We start from the raw sequence: 8461 nt of genomic DNA on the forward strand, positions 1-8461 counted from the left end.
AGGGAGCAAATGAGATACAGGGACTGGAAAAGTGGGCGGGAGCCTTACCAAGACGGGCCTATTGTGCCCGGGAGGCCATAAGCCTGAAGGCAGGGTTTGAGGTGGGGATCGCTGAATGATTTTAAGTGAGAATTGACTTGGTCCGAGCTGGGTTTCAGGCGCGCCGTCCGGGCAGTGGTTGGGGCAGAGGCTCCCAAACTGTAAAGTGCATATGAATCACCTGGAGATCTTGTGAAAATACAGATTCCGATTCGCTGGGTGGGAGGTGGGGCCTGAGAATTGGCATTTCTCACAAGCTCCCAGGTGAGACTGGTCTGGCTGCTGGTCTGCCACCTACACCTTGCGGGACAAGGGTGTGAGGAACAGAAGGAGCAGGGGGCAAAATAGGCGACAGGTGGAGTAGGTGGGGCTCCTTCGCAGCTTGGGGGAGAGAAGATAGGTGGTGGCGTGGACTTTGGCAGACGAGGAGGTGAGGTGTGAGACACGTCTCCATGGCCAGTGCAAGGGGGCTGGGGCAGGTACGGGAGAGTGAGAGGCCTGGAGGGCCTGGTGTCCCCTTTGCTTGCCCCACTTTTGCTTTCGGCCAGGGCCAGGGTTTGCATCCACCACGGCCAAGCTTAGGCTACATTCCGCTGCCTTTTATTCACCCTTCTGCGTCGCCCTGCTCATCCTCAACATGTTTCTTCACCAGTTGGCCCACCGGCCACATGTACAATAAGGGCCTACCCCGGCAGCTTGCCTCCCTCACTTCCCACCACTCTTTGCTCCCGAATTCTTCCCATACCCACCTATCTGAGAGTGGGGATGCTTGGAACATTCCTCACCAATGTCTGCACATACCTGAGCCCCTCCTCAGACACTCCCTACCCTTTGCGTCAGTCTGGAAAGAAAATCATGGCTTGTCATATCAAAAACTTTCTGCCGACATACACTTACAAAATATCTTCTGACGCTTCGTCTCGCTCTCTTTTTTAAAGATTTAATATTTATTTATTTGACAGAGAGAGAGAGCACAAGCAGGGGGGAGCGGCAGACAGAGGGAGAGGGAGAAGCAGGCTTCCCGCGGAGCAGTGAGCCCGACACGGGCCTCGATCCCAGGACCCCAGGATCATGACGTGAGCCGAAGGTAGACGATTAACCGATGAGCCACCCAGGCGCCCCTGACACTCTGTCTCTGATGTGCTCACAGATTCCTTCTAAAAGTCACCCACTTGGAATTTTCTTTCTGGTCTTTTATGGTGCCCCTGAGAGCTTTCCTGTGTATTATCCCATTTGCAACTTGCCCCAGTCACCCACTCTGGAACTGGCCGAGAGTCAGTTCCATCCAGGATAGTATAAGCACATCGCCACACAGCATCTTTAGGTAGATGACTGTGAGCTAGTTCCTTCTGGCCAACCTGATGGCTAATTTCCATCTCTCCTTTTCGTCTTCATATACTGAACTCCGAATGGCATTTCAGAACCCAGAACCATGAAGGGCACTCTAGTGAGAGTATCTGATTTGTACTGAGTAGAATAGAGTTTGGAGCTATTTCTGCATTTTGGTACCCTTCGGTACAGTTCCAGGGTTAGAATGTTTTCAGTGACGCTGATTTAATTTCAATCATGTTGGAAAATCTTGTTCTACTTCTTGGTCTACCCTTCTTCACCTCAGTCTAGCTCTTTGTTTAGGCATACGCCTCATTTATAGAGAGTTTGGACCCCTCCGGAGGTAAGTCTTTTTGCTTCCCTGTCATCCACAGGCTAAATCCAGAAATCTCAGAACCCCTTAGGGATTAAACCCTGGGACTGCCCCTTTTAAAAGGCTGTTTCACTTTTCATTAAAAGTGCAAATATCGTTAAGCGTCTGCCTTGGGCTCAGGTCATGATCCCAGGGTCCCGGGATCGAGCCCCACATCTGGCTCCAGCCCCACATCGGGCTCCCTGCTCCGCGGGGAGCCTGCTTCTCCCTCTCCCACCCCCCACCGCTTGTGTTCCCTCTCTCGCTGTGTCTCTCTCTGTCAAATCAATAAATAAAATCTTTCAAAAAATGCAAATATCCTGGGGCGCTTGGGTGGCTCAGTTGGTTAAGCGTCTGCCTTCAGCTCAGGTCATGATCCCAGGGTCCTGGGATGGAGCCCCCCCACCGTCTGGCTCCCTCTCCCTCTGCCTGCCGTTCCCCCGCTTGTGCTCTCTATCTCTATGTCAAATAAGTAAAACCTTTTTAAAAAATGCAAATAACCTGACATTGAAAAAAAAAAAATAGGCCCATGTCTCACACATTTACCAATGGAATCAGACGCAACTAGTTTTCTAAGAAAGAAATTGAGCATGATTTCAGAGTATGCACTGGGTAAACCACCCAGGAACCTAGGAAATGGAGGTCCTTTGGGGCAAGGCAGAAGAAATCATTGGCCAAGCTGTAATCCTTCTGGGGGGCTGAACTTGTAAAAAGAAAGAACCACTGAGAGGCTGATTACCAGGTAGCAGCAGTTCATTCCAAAATGGAGCCATCTCTGCAGGCAGTCTGGTCTTTTAGCATCTGGTAGAGAGCAAGGTGCAGTTAGACACATCAAAGAACAAAGAATAAGTAGGAAGTCAACTAAGGCCCTTTCCAAGGAGCTCACAGGCTCAGCAATAAACCCTGGAGGGAAGCACAGTTTAACTGGGTACTTAAGATTTCCTGGTGGAGCTAAGTGGAGAGAACAGCCCTTGTATTTGCTTGTGCATGTGTGACATTCACACCAAGTTACAACTGGTTTTTATTTTATTTCTGAAAACACAAAGCAGTTCAAAGTACTGTGTGTGTGATAGATGGGAGGCTTAAAGTTGCTTAGGATTAACTGCTCAGAAAGATTTCCAGCCCACGTGGCTGTCCTGGGGAGTGGCGGGGGGGGGTGGGGGGAGGAGGAAGAGGGTGGGAGGAGGGGGGAGGGCCGGGTCCGGGAGAATCAAACTGAGCAGCTGCCTGACTGCCATATTGATACTGACCAAACTAAGTTCGGAAGAGAACTCTGGAATCAGAGACCTAGTCTAGCACCTGATAGATGATACTTTCTGGCAGACACCTTTTTGAGGCTACAAGGGAATTGATGGTGTCATTGCCTGAGGCCTTATGGAGGCCTGGCGATGATCTAGACAAGTTGCATCTGATTCACACTCTTTGCTGGATGGTGTCTCATTGCTCAGAGTTACCCTTCATCCTAAAGGAATAAAAAGAAAAAAAAACCCCCAAGAGTACCACCCTAATAGCAATCTTGCCCCCACTCCTGGGACACTGAAATTACCATGCCTATATTGGAAAGGCTGTTGAAAAGTGACAGGGTAATAATAGCATTCTCAAGACAGTGCTCCCAAGTCTTGTCGAAATTGCTAGCTACTCTGGGTAATTAAAACAATGATCATTGTTTGTTTCCATGTAATGCTTTAGCACTAAATCCATGTGGTGTGCATGATGCACAACCAGATTCCAAATGGTAGCTGGAGTTTTCTTTTAAACCTGAAGTCGATAAAACATTTTGTATGTATCTAGCAATACGCGACACTCAGGACACAAGAGAGACCATTAGATGTCATGTAGTCTGGCCCCTTCATTTTATAAGTGAGGGGATCCAGTGCAAGGAAGAGACTCCCCCAAAGGCTTTCAGCAGGTTAAAAGCAGAGCTGGGGCAGGGGGCGCCTGGGTGTCTCAGTCTGTTAAGCATCTGCCTTCAGCTCAGGTCATGATCCCAGGGTCCTGGGATCGAACCCCGCATCGGGCTCCCTGCTCAGGGGGGAGCCTGCTTCTCCCTCTCCCTCTGCTGCTCCCCCTGCTTGTGCTCTCTCTCTCAAGTAAATAAATAAAATCTTTAAAAAGAATAATAAAAGCAGAGCCGGGACTGAGCCCATTTCAGTACACCAGGCTGTCCTTGAATATAGAGAAAACTGACGTCCAGGTATATGAAAGGCAAGAAAGGTAAACACCTAAAACTCGTTCCTTTGATACACCCTTCCCTTTCATTGTCACTCTGTTTTTTCCTATCTTTTCTCACCTTTTGACTGTACTGTTGACTTCTATTTCTTTGCTGCTTACAACTCCAATGTCTCTCCATTCCTGTCTCTTCCTTCCTAGAATTAGTTTTATTGCCTTTAGAAGGAGTGCTCAGTATGTTGCCCAGCGGGGCTCTGAGCTGGTTGGAAGCCACTCTGTTCTGACAGGTTGTGAATTTCACAGAAACTCTATAAAGAAGCCATTAAAGAATAATGCCTTTTAAAACATCTACTTAATAAGAGGCCATGAAACACAACGTATTAGGGTTACTGTGGAGAAGCTGTGTTGACTGAACAGAGAATCTTTTTAAAATATATCCAGAAAACTCTGCCAAACTAAATGGAGTCGGGGAGGCACATGTGAAGTTTGGGGATCCATGAGAACGTGTGTATCAGTGTATAAAATATACACCAACATGTTAAAATCTAGGCGATGGGATTTTATTTGCATTTTACTTTTTTCTTTTTGTTGCCAGAATTTTCTAATCTTTCCGTAATGAATGTATGTCCTATCACGTATTAAAGCTGGGTGTGAAAATTGAAAAATAATAATGAACTTCTAAGGGCTTCTAACTGATTAGCAAGACGCGAGGTCATGTGAGCTATCACTCAGGCTAATTTCCCTGTCACCAAGTGTCTCATTCCCACACCCTGTCAACACCCCCACGTTAGCCAGGTGTGCCGGCTTGTCGACACCTGCAGACTACACCAAGGGACCAGCTCTGCCCCGCAGCAAGGAACCTATAAGGGGCTCCTGACTCAGACCCAACTTGGCTTGTTGCCAAGCTCCACCCTTGAAGAAGTCACTAAGGACCTATTCTTTTGTTCCTCTTTCCCTACCTAGACATCTGTCTGAGTGCCTGACCCTTAGTCACCTGGTTTTTTACTTCTGCGCTTCTGGATCTCACAGTAGCAGCTGGCTAGGTTCCCCCAGGCTCTGCTCTCCTCTTGATTGATCTTCACCTGCGTCTCCCACACAGGTGAGATTTGCAGAGCATGTGGCTTAGCAGTAACGCTAAACTCCGGGGCCTGCTGGCAGCATTCTGCCCCTTTCCTCCTAGTCCACCCTGCGTAGAGCCAGCCAAGTCCTGAGTGCTGACTCACACAGGTGGGCCTTGGGTGACCTGGGCTCTAACACCCCAAAGCCTGGTGGTTACATATTCTTCTCAGTCTGGCTTAGTCTGGGGCTGATACCAGGTTCGCAGACCTCTGCCATCCTCCCTCCTCCAGGCTATTTCAATATGGCAGATCTATTGTCAGGATGTGCAGCGTAACTCAAAGCGGTTGTCTGGGATTCTCTTCCTGTACTCAGGGCCAAGCACAGCCAAGCCCAAAACAATTTGTATTCATGTGGATTTTTAAATACTGTACCTCGAAAATTCTAGCATTCAGGAAAGAAAGACAAAGCATGGTTTCACTTGCAAAATGCAGAATCGGAAGGGAGTAGTGGCGGAATTGTTACTTCCTAGCAATCTTCAGTGGGAAACAGGGGTCCCAAGAGATACTAACCTTTGGGTCTTAAAATTAGTTGCATACTCCCAGATCCCACACTCCCATATCTTGCTCCTAACTTCTTAGGTGCAATTATCTGTGCAGAAGGATCTGGCGAAGCTGACTCATTCATGTTTATAAATCAAAACCAAAAATATTCCTCCCTTCTTTTTTTTTTAATCATTTTTTTTAAGATTTTATTTATTTATTTGACAGAGAGAGAATGAGAGAGAGAGAGAGAGCACATGAGAGGGGGGAGGGTCAGAGGGAGAAGCAGACTCCCTGCCGAGCAGGGAGCCTGATGCGGGACTCGATCCAGGGACTCCAGGATCATGACCTGAGCCGAAGGCAGTCGCTTAACCAACTGAGCCACCCAGGCGCCCCTATTCCTCCCTTCTGAATGTTGAATTTGACAATTGCTTGTCCCAGCTGAGGAGGCGCTACCCTACATTCCTACAAATGCGGAATCGAACAGACACGTTCACGGTGGCATCTCCAAACAGATTTGGGGAGCCTTTGTAGGCTATCAGGAGAACAGATGACCTCTCCTTTGTTGAACTTTGGGGGAGCCTGAGTCACATATTTCTCATCTCTGGCAGTCATCGAGGGTTTCCTGTGAGCACACGGTTTTACCTGGGTGCAGGTTTGGTCCAGGGAAATTTTGTTACTGTAATCCATGAAATGTTTGTGCCACATCTCCCCTAACTTAAGACTTGACTTGCTTGGCAGCTGAGAACAAAGAGAGAATTCATTCTTTCATTGCTTCAACAGCTAGTTATTGAGCATCTACTATGTTTCTGGGAAAGTGCTGACTATATACCCCGGACAGTCCCGGACTTAACCAAATTAAGAGAACTCACTGTACCCTTTTGGATGCATACCCCCCCACACACACCATTGAGCCTCAAAGAATGACCTATCCTTATTGGCCTCATGCAATTCTCAAACACCATAAACCTTCTCTCTCCAACCCTGTCCATTTGTCTGAACCATTTCCATTGTCCATCTGTCCCAGGAAAGCCCCTTCATGGCTATGTCAGGTCCTGCTCAGCCCAAGTCAGTTTCCCCTGAAACTGCTGACCTGGTTTTCTGCATCATCACTCGGAACACACACACAAGCCCTAACTGCTGAGAATGTCAATACCAAGATAACTCCAACACAGTGACTCTTGAAAGACAAGCTGTCTGAGAGTGGATATGGTGGTCAACTAAATGAGTTCTGAACCCAGAGGATCCCGTGCAAATCCTGTTTCAACCACTCGCTATACTTCTCTGCCTAGATTGCTCATCTGTCAAATGGGGATATTAATAGAACCTACTTCCCTGAGGATTTCAGTGAGCTAATACACGGAAAATACTGATAACTAGCACCTAGTATGTAATAAACATTCCTGTGATATATATTAGCTATCATCACTACTTTCTAGATCAGAAAGGAATTGAGTAGTAATTGTGGGCTAGTGACAATGGGGTTGATATTTGGAGGCAGGTGTGGGTGTGAGCAGATCGGAACACGTGGCCCAGCCATTTCGAGAGGAGTCCCCTAATTTGATTGCTTATGCAGGAAATGGACCTTATACAGCAACCACTATTATAGAAATGACGTTTCTTTCATTGTTTTGTTTTTAAGTGGGCTCCATGCCCTGCCCAACGTGGGGCTTGAACTCACCACCCTGAGATCAAGACCGAGCTGAGATCAAGAGTCGGACACTTAACTGACTGAGCCACCCAGGCGTCCCTCTTTCATTGTTTTTGAGGCTTCCCCACCCCCATTCAGAAAGCAAAATATGCTCATTTAAAAAATCAGGGTATAAAGCAGAAAAGCAAGAGGAAGAAATAAAGTGTTTATAATCTCATCCGTCAAAAGACAGACAGTATGAGGACCTTAGGGTACAGCTTTCCAGATAATTTTCAATGCATGTGATAAAATAACACTTTCTGGTGACCAGCTTTTTATTTTTTATTTTTATTTATTTATTTATTTTTTTTAAAGCCAGTTTTTTTTTTTTTTAAGATTTTATTTATTTGAGAGAGAGAGAATGAGTGAGAGAGAGCGCACACATGAGAGAGGGGAGGGTCAGAGGGAGAAGCAGACTCCCTGCTCAGTAGGGAGCCCGATGCGGGACTCGATCCCAGGACTCCAGGATCATGACATGAGCCGAAGGCAGTCGCTTAACCAACTGAGCCACCCAGGCATCCCGGTGACCAGCTTTTTAAAAAGTTAGCATTATGGGGCGCCTGGGTGGCTCAGTTGGTTAAGCGACTGCCTTCAGCTCAGGTCATGATCCCAGGGCCCTGGGATCAAGCCCTGCGTCAGGCTCCCTGCTCGGCGGGAAGCCTGCTTCTCCCTCTCCCACTCCCCCTGCTTGTGTTCCCTCTCTCGCTGTCCCTCTCTCTGTCAAATAAATAAATAAAATCTTTAAAAATATATATAAAAATAAAAAGTTAGCATTATATTATAAATATCATCATTAGTAGGGACACCTGGCTGGCTCGCTCAGTAGAGCAGGCAACTTTTGATCTCTGCGTTGTAAATTCAAGCCCCACGTTGGGTGTAGAGATTATTTAAAAATAAAATCTTAAAAAATACCATCATTAGTTACTATATAGGAAACCACCTGCATGATGGACACATACCTTGTTTTCTCCTTTTAGCTATTGCAAACACCATGAAGATAGACATCTTCTTAGCACACAAAGATGTGCTCCCATCTTGGCACATCAACCTTAATCATTACCTTAGGAGACATTTCTCCAGCATTATTAGCTTATTTATTCCTGGCTTATTTAGGTTGCATTGTTATTAGCTTATTGGCTTATTTAGGTTGCATTGTTGGCTGGTTGTCTTATTTTTGTCTGAGACTTTTAATGAAATACTAAAAAGTTTAACTTCTGTGTCAAATTTTAATTAAATACCGAAATACAAATACAAAGCGTGAAAAAGATTCATGGCAGGGATTGC

General features: G+C 46.6%; 1 protein-coding gene across 1 annotated transcript in view; it reads right to left on the reverse strand.

Moving 5' to 3' along the window:
• Window positions 1–8182, reverse strand: part of FRMD7 (FERM domain containing 7) — a 39602-nt gene extending 31420 nt beyond the window's left edge. Inside the window, exon 1 of the mRNA XM_064573623.1 lies at window positions 8137–8182. Within this exon, the coding sequence (XP_064429693.1) occupies window positions 8137–8182 (46 nt within the window). The remainder of the gene's footprint in view (window positions 1–8136) is intronic.
• Between the last annotated feature and the right edge of the window lie 279 nt (window positions 8183–8461).

This window comes from Mirounga angustirostris, unplaced genomic scaffold, assembly GCF_029215605.1.
Source record: "Mirounga angustirostris isolate CCGP_5_RB_7025 unplaced genomic scaffold, mMirAng1.0.hap1 SCAF_11, whole genome shotgun sequence".
NCBI lineage: Eukaryota > Metazoa > Chordata > Mammalia > Carnivora > Phocidae > Mirounga > Mirounga angustirostris.